The 15,929-nt window shown below is 46.5% G+C and overlaps 1 protein-coding gene across 3 annotated transcripts in view; it reads left to right on the top strand.

The window, feature by feature from the left end:
* The window catches only part of ZNF423 (zinc finger protein 423), a 337,746-nt gene that overhangs the window by 214,864 nt on the left and 106,953 nt on the right, over positions 1–15,929 (top strand). The window contains exon 6 of one of the 3 annotated variants that reach the window (XM_040497967.1): positions 14,602–14,781. The exons of the other annotated variants lie outside the window; for them this stretch is intronic. Coding sequence (XP_040353901.1) covers positions 14,602–14,657 — 56 coding nt within the window. The 3' untranslated portion in view covers positions 14,658–14,781. Of the gene's footprint in view, positions 1–14,601; positions 14,782–15,929 lie in introns of those variants that run through there. 3 annotated transcript variants of the gene reach the window in all.

The raw sequence follows: 15,929 nt of genomic DNA, 5'->3' as shown, positions 1-15,929 counted from the left end.
AGAGAGAGGGAGGGAGGGAGGGAGGGAGGGAGGGAGAGAGAGAGAGAACCTTAAGCAGGCTCCATGCTCAGCACAGAACCCAATGCAGGGCTTGATCTCATGGCCCTGAGATCATGACTTGAGCTGAAATCAAGAGTCAGATGCTCAACTGACTGAGCCACCCAGATGCCCTGCATGTTTGACTTTTAAAGAAACTGCCAAACTGTTACCTAGGGTGGCTGTGCTATTTTACATTCCTATCAGCAACCTACAAGACATCCAGTTTCTCTTCATCCTTGCCAGCATTTGGTTCAGCATTACTTTATATTTTAGCCAATCTGATAGATTTGTAGTGGTATCTTATTGTGGTTTTAATTTACATCTCCCTAATGGCTAATGATGTTGAACATCTTTTCATGGGCTTATTTGCCATTTGTTTATCCTTTTTGATGAAATGCTTCTTCATATATTTTGCCTATTTTCTAATTGGACTGTTTGCTTTTTTACTGTTAAGTTTTGATAGTACGTTATATATTCTAGATACTAGTCCTTTGTTGGTTACATGGTTTGCAAATACTTCCTCTCAGTCTGAGGCTTGTCTTTTCATCTTCTTGACAGACTTCTTAACAGAGTATTTTGCAGGGTAAAAGGTTAAAATTTGGTAAAGTCTACTTTATCATTTTTTCCTTATATGGCTCATGCCTTTGGTGCCCAGTTTAAGAACTCTTTGCCTAACCCTAGATCCCAAAGATATTTTGCCTATTTTTTTCCAAAAAACTTTTATAATTTTACATTTCACATTTAAGGCTAAGATCCGTTTTGAGTTCGTGTTTACATAAGCTGTGAGTCTTGGGTTGAGCTTCTTCTCCTCCTCCTCCTCCTCCTCCTCTTCCTACCCCCCACCCTCCAAATGTCCAACTGCTCTTGCATCATTTGTTGAAAAGGCATATTGTGTGGGATCTATTTCTGGGTTCCATTGATCTATGTGTCTATCCCTCTGTCATATGACATAGTCTTGATTACTGTAGCTATATAAGTTTTAAACTGAGATAGACTGAGTCCTTCTATTTTATCATCCTTTTTCAAAATTGTTTAGGTATCCTAGGTCCTTTGTCTTTCCATATAAATTTTAGAATAATCTTATCTACACATGCAAAAACTCTTGCTATAATTTTAAAAAGAATTGTGTAAACCTGCATATTGATTTGGGGAGAATTGACATCTACTATGTTGAGGGCTTCAATCCATGAACATGGTATATCTCTCAATGTACTTAGATCTTCTTTAGTTTCTTTTATTGCTCTTTTGTAGCTTATAACATGCTAGTCCTGTCCATATTTTGATAGATTTACATCTAAATATTTCTTTTTTTTAGTGATTATAAAAGGGATTTCATTTTTAATATTGGTGTCCTAGTATATAGAAATGTAGTTGGCTTTTGAATGTTGATTTTTGTACTGTTTGACTTTGCTCAACTCAGTTGTAGAAGTTTTTATTTTTATTTTTGTAGATTCCATGGAATTTGCTATATAGACAATCCAGTCATCTGCAAATAAAGGCAGTTTTATTTCTGTCTATGTTCCTTTTATTTCCTTTTCTTGTCTTTGCTCTGGTTAGAACTTCCAGAATTGTGCAGAATAAGAGTGGTGACAGTGGATATCCTTGTCTTGTTTCTGGATTTAGGGAGAAAACATTCAGTCTTTTATCATTAGGTGTAATAGTAGATGCAGGTTTTTAGTAGATAACTCTGTCAAGTTGAGGAACTACCCCTCCGTTTCTTTCTTTTCTTTTTTTTTTTTTTAAGAGGTTTTATCATGGATGGGTGTTGGATTTTATCAAATAAATCCATGTTTTTTTAAAAAACTGAATCTATTTATATGATGATGTGATTTTTCTTCTTCTGTTAATATAGTGGATTATGTTGATTTTTGAATATTGAGATAGTCTTGCATCCTTGATATATACCCCAATTGGCCATAGTGTACAATTCTTTTTAAATATTGCTCAATTCTCTTTGCTAATATTTCATTAAATGTATATATTTTTGCCTGTATTTGTAAGGGTCATTGGCCTGCAGTTTTGTTTTGACCTATCTGACTGATTTTCATATTGGGCAATATTAACTTGATAAAATACGTTTGAGAAGTGGTTCTTCTATAGTTTGAAAGAAATTATGTATAATTGGTGTTTATTCTTATTGAAACATTTGTTAGAATACTCCAGTAAAATAACCTGGGTTTGGAGAATTCCTTTTAGGGAGTTTTTAATTATGAATTTGATTTCCTTGATAGTTTTAGGACTGTTCAAATTGTGTATTTCATGTTGGTTGAGTTGTAAGAGGCTGTGTTTTGCAAGGAATTGGTTTGTTTCATGTAATTTGTCAAATTTATGTGTGTATAGTTTTCACAGCAATAGTCTCTTTTTATTCTTTTGATGTCTGTAGGGTCTATACTGATATCCTCAGGTTCGTTTCTGATATTGGGAACTTATGCCTTCCCACTTTTTTTCTCTGTCAGTCTTATTAGAGATTTGTCCATTTTATTGATCTCTTCAAAGAACCAACTTAAAAATTTTTTGTTATGTTTATTTATTTATTTGTTTGTTTGTTTGTTTGTTTATTTATGGAGAGACAGTAAGAGGGGAAGGGGCAGAGAGAGAGAGAGAGAGAGAGAGAGAGATCAAACAGTCTCCACACTCAGCACAGAGCCTGATGCAGGGCTCGATCCCATGATTGCAAGATCATGACCTGAGCCGAAATCAAGAGTTGAATGCTTAACTTAATGAACCACCCAAGCACCCCTCAAAGAACCAACTTTTAAAAATGGATTTTCAGTATTGGTTTTCTGTTTTCAATGTAATGATCTGCTCTTTTCTTTATTTTTTTCCTCCTCTCTGCTTGCTTTGGGTTTATCTTGCTGTTGTTTTTCTAAGTCTTTGAGGTGGAAGCTTAATGACTGATTTGAAACTTTTTTCTTTTTTTTAAAAAAATTTTTATAATGTTTATCTTTGAGAGAGAGAGAGAGAGAGAGAGAGAGAGAGCAAGCGTGAGTGGGGGAGGGGCAGAGAGAGAGGGAGACACAGAATCTGAAACAGGTTCCAGGCTCTGAGCTGTCAGCACAGAGCCCGATGCGGGGTTTGAACTCACAAATTGAGATCGTGACCTGAGTCGAAGTTGGATGCTTAACCGACTGAGCTGCCCAGGCGCTCCTTGAAACTTTTTTCTAATGTATATAGTTAGTGTTATAAATTTTCCTCTTAGCATTGATTTAGCTGTGTTCCACAAGTTTTGATATGCTGTAGTTTTATTTTCATTTAGTTCATTATATTTTTTAAAATATTTCCTTTGTGCTTCATCTTTGACTCATTGTTTAGAAGTGCTTTGTTTAGTTTTCAAGTGTTTGGAGGTTTTTCTCTTTTCTTTTTTGTTAATAACTAGTTTGATTCCATTGTGATTGGAAGAAGCACCGTGTATGACTTCAAATGTCAATTCTTTTAAATTTGCTGAGATTTGTTTTATGACACATGATATGGCCCATATTGGTATATGTTCTCCAGGCATTTGAAAAGAATGTATATTCTGCTCTTTTGGGGTGATATGTTCAATCAACGTCAAGTAGACTTTGCTGGTTGATGGTGTTGTTGAATTCTTCTATGTCCCTGCTGATTTTCTCTCTAATTGATTTATCAATCATTGAGAGAAAGGTGTTAAAATGTTCTACTATAATTGTGGATGTGTCTGTTTCTTCTTTCAGTTCTATTAGCTTTTGCTTCATATATTTCGCAGCTCTATTGTTTGGTGCCTACACATTTAAGATTGCTATGTCTTCTTGGTTGATCAACTTCTTCCTTGTCTATTTCATAATTTTTTTCTCTAAAGCCTGCTTTATCTAATATTACACCTTCTGCTTTCTTTTGATTAATGTTTGCAAGATATATCATTTTATACTTTTACTTTTAATATGCCAATGTGGTTACATTTTAAGTGAATTTCTTATAGAGAGAATATAGCTGGATCATTCTTCCTTGCCTTCACCACTCCATTCTGCCAATCTCTGTCTTTTAATTTGTATTTAGACCATTTATATTGAATGTAACTAATGATATGTTAGGGCTTAAGTCTGCCATTCTGTATTTTGTTTTCTGTTGGTTCTGTTTTTTTTTTTTTAATTTCTGTTTTCTTTTCCCTAACTTTCTGTGGGTTACTCGAACATTTCTAAGAATTTCATTTTGGTTTATCTGTATTGTTTCTCTTTGTACAGCTTTTAAAGTGTTATTTAGATATTACATTAAATAAACATTTCAAAATCTTCTGGTGTCATCATTTTACTAGTTTGAGTGAAGTGTAGAAACCTTACCTTCCTTTATTCTCCCTCATTTACAATCTAATTGTTTTAAATATGTCATATATATATATGTGTGTGTGTGTGTGTGTGTATATATATATATATATATATATATATATATATATATATAAAGTTTATTTATTTTGGGGGGGAGGAAGGGAGGGAGAATGGACAATTGTGGAAGGGACAAAGAGAGAGAGAGAGAGAGAGAGAGGGAGAGGGAGAGAGGGAATTCCATGCAGGCTCTACAGTTAGCATGGAGCCCAGTGTGGGCCTGAATCCACAACTGTGAGATCATGACCCGAGCTGAAATCAAGAGTCAGTAGCTTAACTAAGTGAGCCACCTTAGGTGCCCCAACTTTTATACATATTTAGAACCATATCAGTGTTAAATTTTTGTATCAACCATCAAACATAATTTAGAAAACGCAGAGGGGTAGAAAAACTATTGTATTTACCGTATTTTCTTTTTTTTCTTCTTAATCTCCTAAGATTCCTTCTTTTATCATTTTCTTTCTGTTTAGAGACGTTCCTTTGATCATTCTTTTAGGGTAGGTCTTCTGGTGACAAATTCTCTTTGTCTTTTTCATCCAAGGATGTTGATTTCCCCTTCATTCCTGAGGTATATTTTCACTGGATATAGGTTCTAGGTTGCCATTTCTTTTCTTTCATACTTCTTGTGCCACTTTCTTCTGGTCTCCTTGGTTTCTGAGGGGAAATCCACTGCCATTTGAATTAGTTTTTCACTATGGTAAGGTGCCATTTTTCTCCCACTGCTCTCAAAATTTTTCTCTTGCCTTTTATTTTTTAGGACTTTTCTAGCCTGTCCTTTTTCTCCTGTCTCACCAACCCCGGAGGCACTGTTCTTCTTAACCTGTTTTTTCTCTTTTGTTCAGATTAAGTCATTTTTATTGTTCTATCTTCCAGTGCACTGATTCTTTCCACCATCTTTTCCTTTCTGCTGTTGAGCCCATCATTGCTTAGTTTTAAAATTTTGTTTACTCTTTTATTTCTAGAAGTTCCATTTAGAGGTTTTTTATATCTTTTATTTCTTTGCTGAGGTTTTCTCTTTTTCCATTTGTTTCACATGTGCCCATAACGGTTGAAGTATTTTATGATGGCTCCTTTAGAGTCCTTGACAGATAATTCTGATATCTCTGTCATCTTGGGCTTGGCATGAATGGATTGTCTTTTTGCATTAAATTTGAGATCTTTCTGGTTCTTGGTGGGATGGATGATTTTTGATTGAAGTGGAAAGAGTTCTAGTTTTGTCTTCCTACCACGTCGCCACTGATATCTCTCTGACTGGTAAGAGGAGTGTCTTGTTCCTGTTCCCCACATGGCCTCCACTGACACTGGGCGGATGAGTAGGGACGCCTTGCTACTGCTGGGTGTGGGTGGGAGGCCACCTCCCCAGATGGTCTCTCCTGACACCTTGGGGAGAGCTATGTTATTGCCCAGTAAGTTGAAGGTCCTCACTCCCTACTGGGCTTTCTCTGACACCCTTTCCACATGGAGTGGGGAGCGGGTATTGGGTGCCTTGTTATAGCCTTGGGAACATGGAAGTCTGGGTGCCCCATTCAGCCTCTGCTGGAACGAGGGGGCACGGCATTTTCTCTGGGGTTTGGCTTGAACAAAGCTGCTATTGTCTCAAAGTCTTCTGTCTTGTCAGGCTGTCCCTTTTCTTGTCCTTTGGCTGAAGAGAGCAGGCTTTCCTTGGGGCTTTTAAAATCTCACCTGTTGGCCTTTCCTGGTTTCCAGCATCTTCAGCTCCAATCTGAGCTGTATGAGGCAAAAGGAAAACCCAGGGTTTGTACTGCCATGTCATTTCTTGAGTCCCAAGGTCCCTGGCCATTCCGCCATTTTCTCTCCACTTTTCAGAATCTTCTTATGTTTCTTTCATCTATAATGTCCATGGTTTTTAGTTGTACTTAGCTAGAGGAATAGGGAAAATTATGCCCAGGGGAGAAATCTGTAAGCTGAATGGGTGTCTAAGGGGTCTCAGGGACTTGGAGTTGCTTTATTCCCCAGCAACTTCTATACTATTTGGGTCCAAGGGCTTGTGGGGAAGTTGGAGCTTAGACTTGTAGTCCAGACCTGGGTCAGGACCATTCTGAGGACCCTCCTCCTTCCCTCTCCTCCTCTTCTTTGCAAGGGGAGAGAACAGTGGCTCTGTGAGACCCTGACTCACCCTTTGGTGACATCAACCAAGCCTGGCAATGTAAAAGTTGATACTAACGATGCCTTGTCCCTGCTTCTAGCCTTGCTTTTTGTTTTCTCCCCTCCAGTGATCCTTCTCACTCTGGATTTATCCTCATAGGAGCTGATGATGTCAACAAGCCAGGGTGGGGCCCTACCTGACATATCAGCTAGGAGTACTGTGAGTAGTATTGACTCTTCAGTGTGAAGGAGGGACACAGTGGTCTGGTGCTGGAGAGGTCGGCTGGAAGAATGATGTCAAATCAGTGTACTGAAGGCCAGAAGCTGGCATGGGAATTGGGAGGGGGCAGACCAAGATCTGACTGGCCATCAGGTTGTCTCATTCCTTCAGAGGAGGACAGCTCTTGCACAAACCCCACTTTTCCCACGTGGGAATTCTGGGTCCCCTCCCTCATTGCCACGGGTAGGGTCTCAGGAAACTGTAGTGGAATCGTAACACTTGGATGGATATTGGAAAGTGGTGGTGTCTCTGGGATGAGGAGGTAAATAAAAACATGACAGATTGTTTTCAAAGCATCAAATGCAAATTGTCAACACAAACATGTTTCTGGACCTAACAGCTAAATGTGTGAATTAATTACGGACCTCTTAGGATGCAGAATTATTCTTTCTTTCAGTGACTGAAATAGCCCTGCTGCCCAAGCCTTCCTCTCTGGGAAGCAGATTTCATGGGCTGCTCTTTTAAAGTTTTAGGGGCTGGTGGAAATGCAAGAAACCATAGTACAAACCTGGTTTCCCTGCAGCCACTTCGGTTTTGATAATCTGTACCCACAGTCTCGGTTAGGGTTGGATTCCTACCAAATGCTAACACATACTGTAAAAGACCTGTAGTTTTAGGGGGAAAAATGTTTTCATTGGTAACATCTGTCAGTGATTCTGAGGTTGAGGTCAAGGTCCACGCCAGGCCCAGTTTATCTTGCTATGTCCACAGACTCGGAGTTCTGTGGCCTGTTCACTACACATAGGGCTGCAGTGAGCCACGAAAGGCACCTTTCACATGTATGCGAGCCGCAGAAGCACTTCACCCGGTGAGCTTTTCATGAAAGATTTCTAATAAGGGGTATCCTCCTTAAAAATCCACACACAGATATTCACACACACCCCCCTCAGCTGTAGCCTACACGAAGAGCTTCAACTATCTCAGCATGTGCCTTGAAGATTTGTTTTACAAAAAAAAAAAAAAAAAAAAAAAAAAAAAAAAATTAGCATCTCAGTGTAAAACATTTTGGGACTTTTATCTGCAGAATCAGGATCCACATCCAGTTTCAGATACCTGCCTCTGTCTCCTGCTCCTGGGGCAGTTCAGCTCTGTCTCCCGGTCACCTGTTGGCAGCCTGCACCCACTGCAGGCCCCCACTGCCTGGGCCCTGCTCGGGTTCGAACGGTGCTAGCAGAATTTGTGCAATCTCTGCTTGTCTGCTTAGGGGCTTGGGGAATCTTGACCCTGGGATGGCGGGAACATTGCTCCTCCAAATAGATGAACAGATGAATAAAAAGGTAGTTAGAGCATATTCCTCACCCTTTTCTCACCTGGAAGCCTCTGGACCACCCGGCACATTTAACTCATCAGGAAGCCGAGGCTCAGAGAGGGGCAGACACTTGCCCAATGTCACACAGATGGCCGAAAGCTGGGGTGAATGCAAACCAGACCGGTGCACACTCAAGTTCCATCTCCCCTCATTACTCCACTCACTCAACACATGAGTGAGAATTTCTAGGGGAGGGGCCTGGAAGTCTGTAGTCCACAAGGAGCATCTCTCCAACCCCCCCGGGGATTTGTATCCTCAGAGAAGTCTGGGGAGTTCTGGTCTACACTGCCTCTGCTGGTGGTGGGCCCAGGAGCCTGGCAGGAATCTTGGAGCTGGGCCTTTGGGAGCCTGTGGCCTGTGGCCCCAGGGCCAGGGCTCTGTCTGAAACCCTGCAGTCTGCTGGCACGGGGAGAGAAGAGGGGGCTGTTGAGGGCACCGGGGGGGCCTATAAATCAACCTGTGTCAGGGCCCTCGGTAGCAAGTCGATATTTAGCGGCCATGTGCCGATAGTACCAGGCGGTTTGTTAAAATACTGAAATGTTCCTAACCATCTGGCAAGAGTTTCTGCCATGAATCCCCTGCCCACAGATCCTCTCCCTGTGTCTGGACCCCTCCTCTGGATCCAGTGCACAAGAAGATAACTCCTGGTCCATCAGGGGCCACCAGGTGACGCCAGGAATGACGCAGTTTGGTGGGGCCCCTGTGCACCAGCTGTCAATACATTTTGCACATCGGCTCTGCTTGCGACTATATATTTTACCCTTTCTCTTTCCCTCCGCCCCGCAGCAAGCAGTTACGGGATTCTAGCCATGTGCTTGACGTGATGCCACCCCTTCCCCCTCAGCCAGCTTCTCTCGGTCCAGTCTCATTTCTTCCTGATTACCCCATGGACCCAGGCTCCTTCTGTGCCTGTCCCCCCACCATGACCCCCCTTGACGTGGTGGTGTTGAGTGTTACCCATGCTCTCAAAGAGGGCCTTCTGTTGCTCTATTCTGCCCCCCAAATGAAGGGACTTTCTCTAGGAAGTTTTACTCACATTTAACTGTTTGTAATTTTCATTCTGTTTACAACTTGGGTAAAAGCTGCTTGGTTTCCCCCACCATTTTCATAGCTGCTGTGACAATCATGCCAGTGCCCTGGCACCCAACCCCTGGCTGTGACGGCAGCCCTCCCCTCCCCCACTCAGACCCCATTCGGCCCCTGCTCATGTTCCTCACTGTCGGTAATGACACCAGCTCCACATTCTGCTGGTGTTTTCTCTGATCTATTCCATCACCGGGTGGAGGCTGAGGAAACACCTTTCGGGAGAATCCGCTCCTCGTGGTTTTGGCGTGAGGCAGTTTTGGAGGTTTTGTTATTAGCGCATCTCTGCCTTGCTTCACAGCCAGGTGGGCTTGTGTGAAGCAGCGAGCTAAAAACTGACACTTGTCGGTCAATTCTGAGTTTGGTTTCTGCAGCCTATCAGCGGCCCCTCCCGCCAGAGGCCACCCTGGCCCTACAGGAACCCTATTTTGCAGGATATGATATATGGCAATTTATTAACGAGTGTGTGTCTGCAGGAAGGCACTTGGCCCCAGCTCCTGGCTTCCAGGCTTGGTGCTGAGCAGAGGGCTTCATTTATTTAAAAGTCTCATCCTTGTCCCGAGGGAGGGTCTGTGGTCCCTTCCCTTTGGTGGTTCCACCACCTTCCTGAGGTGAGCCAGTGGGTCTGTTCTTTCCTGGTCCGTGAGGGTCTGCTCTGGGACCAGGAACGAGTGGGGGCAGGCTCAGTTCTGTTTTAGGAGGGCGAACGGAATTCCCTCTTTGTTAGGAATGGTGTCTAGGGGGATCTTGCTGTTACTCTGCAGAAGCTGAGAAGGGGTCAGAGCTGGAAGCTTCTGGACCACCTGAGGCATTTAGCTCATCAGGAAGCTGAGGCTCAGAGAGGGGCAGACGTCTACTTGCCCAACATCACACAGGTGGCCAAGAGCTGGGGTGAATGCAAACCAGACTGGTGTCCATTCAAGTTCCATCTCCCCTCATTACTCTTCTCACTCATTTAACACATGAAGCCCCCCCAGCTGGCCCCTGGAGTGAGACTTTCCAAGGGAGGGACCTGGAAGTCTGTAGCCGATGAAGAGCATCCCCTAGGATTTGTATTGCCAGAGAAGTTGGAGGAATTCTGGTCTATACTGCCTCTACTGGTGGTGGGTCCAGGAGCCTGGCAGGAACCTTGGAGCTGGGCCTCTGTGGCCTGTGGCCCTGGGGCCAGGGCTGTGTCTGGAACCTTCCAGTCTGCTGGCACAGGGAGAAAAGGGGGCTGTTGAGGGACTGGAGGGGGGCGGGCATAAATCAAGCCAGGCAACATCCAGGGTAAACATAATAATTTTTCAGAAACATTTAATAATACTTTCTCCCTGCTTTCATTCGTGTGGTTTTGTTTTGCTTTACCTGTCATTGTTCTTTCCTACTCTGATTTTATCGTCCCAGGAACTGGTGACAAGGACAAGCAGGGAAGCTGGTGGATAGTGGTGGGGAGAAGCTCCTGCTTTACTCGGACCACTTAGTGCAGTGGTCATGGGCACCTAGGAATCGGGTGGATGCCCTGTGTTCACCGGTGGTGGTGGTCAGACATAGGGGAGTGGCTACACGGTGTTCTGAGGCTTGAGGATGGCGGGATAAAGTCAAATTGCAGGGTCAGAGGGCTGCTGACTAAGAGCATGTGTCCTTCAAAGCAGCTGAACCCCTGCAGAAATGCAGGATGCTCCTTGCATGGATGCAGAGATGGAGTGAGCCTTGGGAGCCCTCCTGAGGTGTCACGGGCATTCACTATTGATGGAAGCTAGAAAAGAGGCCAGTAGATCACTGGTTCTGAGTGCAATCTGAGCATCCTGGCATCCCATGCAGGTTCCCCTAGGCTACCTGGATGGTGGGGGGAGGCCCAGAAGGTGGGACATGGGGACTGAGAACAGCCCTGTTGTGTTCTGCTGTGTAAGTTGGTGTTTGTATGAGACTTCACCGGGAAAGGCAGAAGACGCCGCCCCGGTCCCCTCTGTCCTCACGCTTTGCCCTGTTGTTAGGGTTAGAACTGTAGGTCAGGCCTGGCCTGGTGGGAGGTTCTGGGCAGTCTCTAGACCTCTGTGAATCTTGGGCTCATCTTCTAGATGGAGCGGATGCTCTGTCCCAGGTCGCTGGCAGATCTGATGAGGTGTCACTGGCGACGGATCAGTGTTTCGGGTCTGGGTTAAGGGTCAGTGGTGAAGGGCCTGAGGACTCAGTCATTGGGTTGCCAACGGCGGCCCTGTTTCCTGCCTGCCTGTGTGTATTCTCTGACCTGCTTTTTGTTACTTACCCTCTGCCAAAATTCAGGAGATTTTCTTGCAGCTCCGACATCAGTATGAGAAAACCCAAGGGCCTTTAGTCTCAAGTGGGTTTCTTGCTACCAAAAGCTGCTTCCTGCATTAGGGTGCAAGCCTTGGAGATTTCTGGCACCCCCATGCCCTTGCCCATCACTGGGGCCCCTCTAGCCCTCCCCCTGTTCCTGGAAGGCCTTAGAAGTAGGTCCACATTGGGATGACTTGGAAGATGAGGAAGGATGGAGGCTGGAAATTTTCTTACTTTTTTGTATAAATTATTCAGTGATGATTCCTCTGGATAATTGTTCATCCTTTCTTTCTATGTCCACACTGGCCTGGTGCTCTCAAATAGGGAGGGAAGACCAGCTACGTAATTTGTGCAAAACGAAAATGCAGGGCCCCTTGTTAGAAAATTAAGAATTTCAAGATGGTGGGGCACCTGGGTGGCTCAGTCGGTTGAGCGTCTGACTCTTGATTTCAGCTCCGGTCATGATCTCATGGTTCATGAGTTCAAGCCCTGCATCAGGCTCTGTGCTGATAGCTGGGAGCCTGCTTGGATTTCTCTGTCTCGCTCTCTCTCTGCTCCTCCCTGCTCATGCTCTCTCTCTCAAAAATAGAAATAAACATTAAAAAAAAAAAAAAAAAAGAATTTCAAGACAGCAATAGCAAGATACAAACCAAGCGTGGGTCCTTCTAAATTCAGGCCCTTGTGCTACCACACTGGTCATATGCTCATGAAACCAGCACTGGAGGGGCAAGATGCTTTATGTGGCAGGAACCCCATAGGACTTAGGCTTACAGGGTATGGCTGTGCAGGTTGTAGACTGCACAATTGTAGGGGACACCATGCACATTGTGGTCTACAGGGCAGCCTTGCCAGAGAGGTCACTACAGCCAGCCCCTGGCAGTGGCAGTCATCCAGAACTTTGAGACAGAGAGGCCACTTGGCAATGGGCAGTGTCCTCATGTCCCCATTCCTCCCTCTGGACAGGGTTCTGGAACCTTCCATCCTCCCTTTCTCCTTGGCATTTCAGGGACACGTTTCTCTGCGAAGCTGAGGTGCCCGGGCTCCGTGCGGGCGCTGCTGGGGAAGCTTCCGCTCCTCGGTGCTCATCGCCTGCCGGCGGCTCCGCTGTTAACCTTTGGGGTTTGCTCATAAAATAGAAACTCTCTTTGTAGGTCAGTTTGTCAGTAATTTTGGCAGCCGCGGGGCCACCGAGGGAATGAGGCTTGGTTCCCACTTGTCTCTCGTGCTCGGTTTGGAGACTTTTGCGGAGCCCTTCCCCGGGAGGAACGCTCACCCCTGCCGGAAACGAGAGACGGTTTTCTCTGACCTGGTTTTGAATCGGCAGGAGCAATTCCTGTATGCTGGAAATGTACGGCCGCTGAGAAGGAATTTGGTCCAAACCCAGCCTGAGGAGCCTTCTGCTTGGGGCCTGGTTTTCCTGCGCAGGTGGCACTTGGGTGGGGCTGCTGGGTTTTGCCTCTGCTTCCATGTTAGGTGAAAGGGAAGGTCCAGCTGAAACTGGCACCCACCTGAGCCTTGCTGGGTTTGCCACGGTCTGGGGACCTGGGTCCTGGCCTGCCAGCTGACCTGGCTGGTCCTGCACAAGTGCTCCTGACCTCCATCTCCCATCCAACCCTGGGCTGCTGCGCTCCTGGGCATCTAGCCTTGTGACTAGCCCAGTGCGCAGCTCCGTACCCCATGCCGGAGGGGAGGGAAAAAGATGAGCAGGTCCTCATCAGACCCTCCCAGTGGGACTGGGGGTGAGGGTGGTTGGCTGATGTGCAGGCAGCGGGATTGGTGGTCAGAGGGAACAGTGATCGAGGGGTACTGAAACAGGCATTCTGGAGAAGTCAGGGAGGGCTTCCTGGCAGAGGCAGTGATGAACTGGACTCTAGCCCTTCCCTCTGTTATTTTTGGAGCCTCTAGGGAGTCAGATTGAAAACAGAGCACCTCTATTCCAGGACAGAAAGCTGGGAAAACCTAGGCAGAGATAAAATTATGGCTGGAAATTTCATCCCACCCAAACAATAATTAAACACCAACTGTGTGTAAGACCCACTACCAGGAACAGAGCTGTTTGAGAGCGAGCACAAGACTTCATGGCCAGAGCTGAAGTTTGTGGAATGAGAACTTTAGATTAGCCAGAGAGGTAGGTTGAGTGTCAGCGGAGGGGATGCCAAGGAGGGAGAGGAGAGCAGGCTAGGGCCTAGAGGAGCTCCCAGGAGCCTCAAGGAGCAACACTCTGGCTCCTGCCTCCTCCAAGAAGGCAGACAGGCTGGGAGGATGTTCTCCAGCTGCTTCTGTGATCCTGGCCATCTTTAGGTCCAAAGCCTGAGGGTGGACCCACAGGGCAGCAGGTCCAGACGCAAGCCTGGAGCATTCCTAGCTAGGGACTCAGAAGCCCGCTCACAGCTGCCCTGGACAGGCTCCTGTATTGCTGATGTTTGTAGATAGTGTTGCCTTTTGAGGCTGTGGGTTAGGGTCTTTATGGGGAAAGGATGCAGCCTGGGAAACAGAAAGCCTGGATTCCAGCCTGTCCTTCCCCATGTGCTTGTCGACCTTGAGCAAATCATTTCACCTTCCAGCACTCACTCCAACTATAACATGGCTGGATGGGAGCAAGTGGGCGTATCACCATGTTAACCAGGTTTCCTCCTATACGTCTTTACCGAGATTGGACCCGTTGACGATTCCTGTGGGGATCACAGGGTACTTACCTGCGTGCCAGGCCTTGGTCCAAGCACTTCGCATTGACTGTCCTACTTAATTCTCACACCAACTCCCCTATTCTCCCATTTTATGGATGCGGAAATTGAGGAACACAGAGGCAGAGCAGTCTGCCCAAAGTCACATAGCCAGCAGGAGTCAGAGCCAGGGGTAGAGCCTGCGCAGTCTGGCTCTGGGCCCCATGCACTCAACCTCCACACCAACTTGCCCCCACGTGGTCATGGAGCCCCCGTATTCATGAAGCATCTCTCCAGAGGGTGCAGTGTTCCCTGGAACACACTTTCCACCTGACTTTCATGGGTGTTTTTGGCTGCCAGGTCTGGACCATTAAACTCTTGAGGGAGTCTCAAACGGGATTTTACTCCAATCTCCAGATTCCCACCAATGTAAGATCCTTTTGCATTGCATAGATTAATATCCCCCCATTTTCTTCTTTCTTCTTTTCTTTATAAACACCATAGCAGAGAAATTGACTGGTGACGTGTCCACCCAAGAACCCCCTCGCCAAGGCAGCTGAGTATTAAGGGGGAAATTCGTGAAATGAAGTTTGGAAGCCGCCGGCCGGCCGGAGCCCCTTCTGAGCGATGATGATTTATTTCGGCAATGTGGTAGTCATTAGTATCTTTGGTGTCGGAGCCCGAGCGCTCGGGCCTGGGTCTGTGGCCGAGGGAGCCTTCGGGGCCATTACGAGCTAATGGCTAAGTGTGGGCAAAGGAGGCCTGCAGTCAATCTCACTGCTGGCGGGTAATAAACGTCGGCCGGCTCCCTTCCTGCTCCCCATGAGGGGGGGGGGGGGGGGCGGCGGCTCGTGACTGCCTGCTGGGCCTCTGACCAGCCTGGCCTTGTCTCCACTGCCCTGGGGCTTCTCACCACTTCCCCGCCATCCCATCGGGAGAACTGGGGCTAAGTTGTTGCCCAGAATTTCCTCCATCTGACCCAGATTTTAGAAGCCTGAGGTTGGTTTAGGGGCTGTGGGTTCTGCTGGGTTGGCTTTTGGGTGTCTTCTTGTAGGGTTTCATGAACTCAGCATGTTCCCATGGAGGGGACTTGCATGACACAGGGGCAGGGCAAGAGCTGCCCCAGGTGAGGGGTCTTTGCTGCCTCCACAACTGGGGATGATCGGTCCGCCTTGCCCCCAGTAGACTGAGGCTGAACTTGGATTCCATAAGGGCGCAGAAGTATGTCTGTGTAAGTACGTATGTATGTGATCGGCACTTTCATGCATGTGTACCCACCTAACAAGCACCAGCATCCACAAACAGCCCATTTCCCTGCCCCCTGCAGCTGCCTCATGCTCCCTTCCAGCCAGCACCCCGCAAAGGGCAGCCACGCTCTGACCTCTACCGCCAGATTAGTCTGCCCTGCTTCTGAGTGTCGAATAACGAAATGTTCCAGTCTGTCGCCTTTGTGTCTGGCTTCTCTAGCTCAGTGTTAATGTTCACGAGGTACATCTCCTCTATGGACTAGTGGTTTGTTACTTTTTATCACCGAGTTGTATGCTCCTGCATGGCCACCGTCCACTTTGCTGTGTGTCCTTCCACTGCCGGATGTTCCATCGTTCCTGGCTTGGGGCTGTTGTGAATGGCACTTTGAAGGGCATCTGCGCAGGGGTCTCCCCCGAGGAGGGGAAGTGTCTCCCCCGTGGAGCGTTGGGCGGTCTTACCCGTGGCGGGGTCTCACCCACGAAGGGCACGTCACCCCCGGAGGGTGGGGGGGGTCTCATCCGCGGAAGGGTCTCACCAGTGACCCACGGCGGAGGGGGGATGGTGGGGGGGTGGGTCTCACTCTC

Source organism: Herpailurus yagouaroundi, unplaced genomic scaffold (genome assembly GCF_014898765.1).
Source record: "Herpailurus yagouaroundi ecotype Mexico unplaced genomic scaffold, PumYag 190, whole genome shotgun sequence".
Classification (NCBI taxonomy): Eukaryota; Metazoa; Chordata; class Mammalia; order Carnivora; family Felidae; genus Herpailurus; species Herpailurus yagouaroundi.
This window is presented reverse-complemented; position numbering and strand designations above follow the sequence as displayed.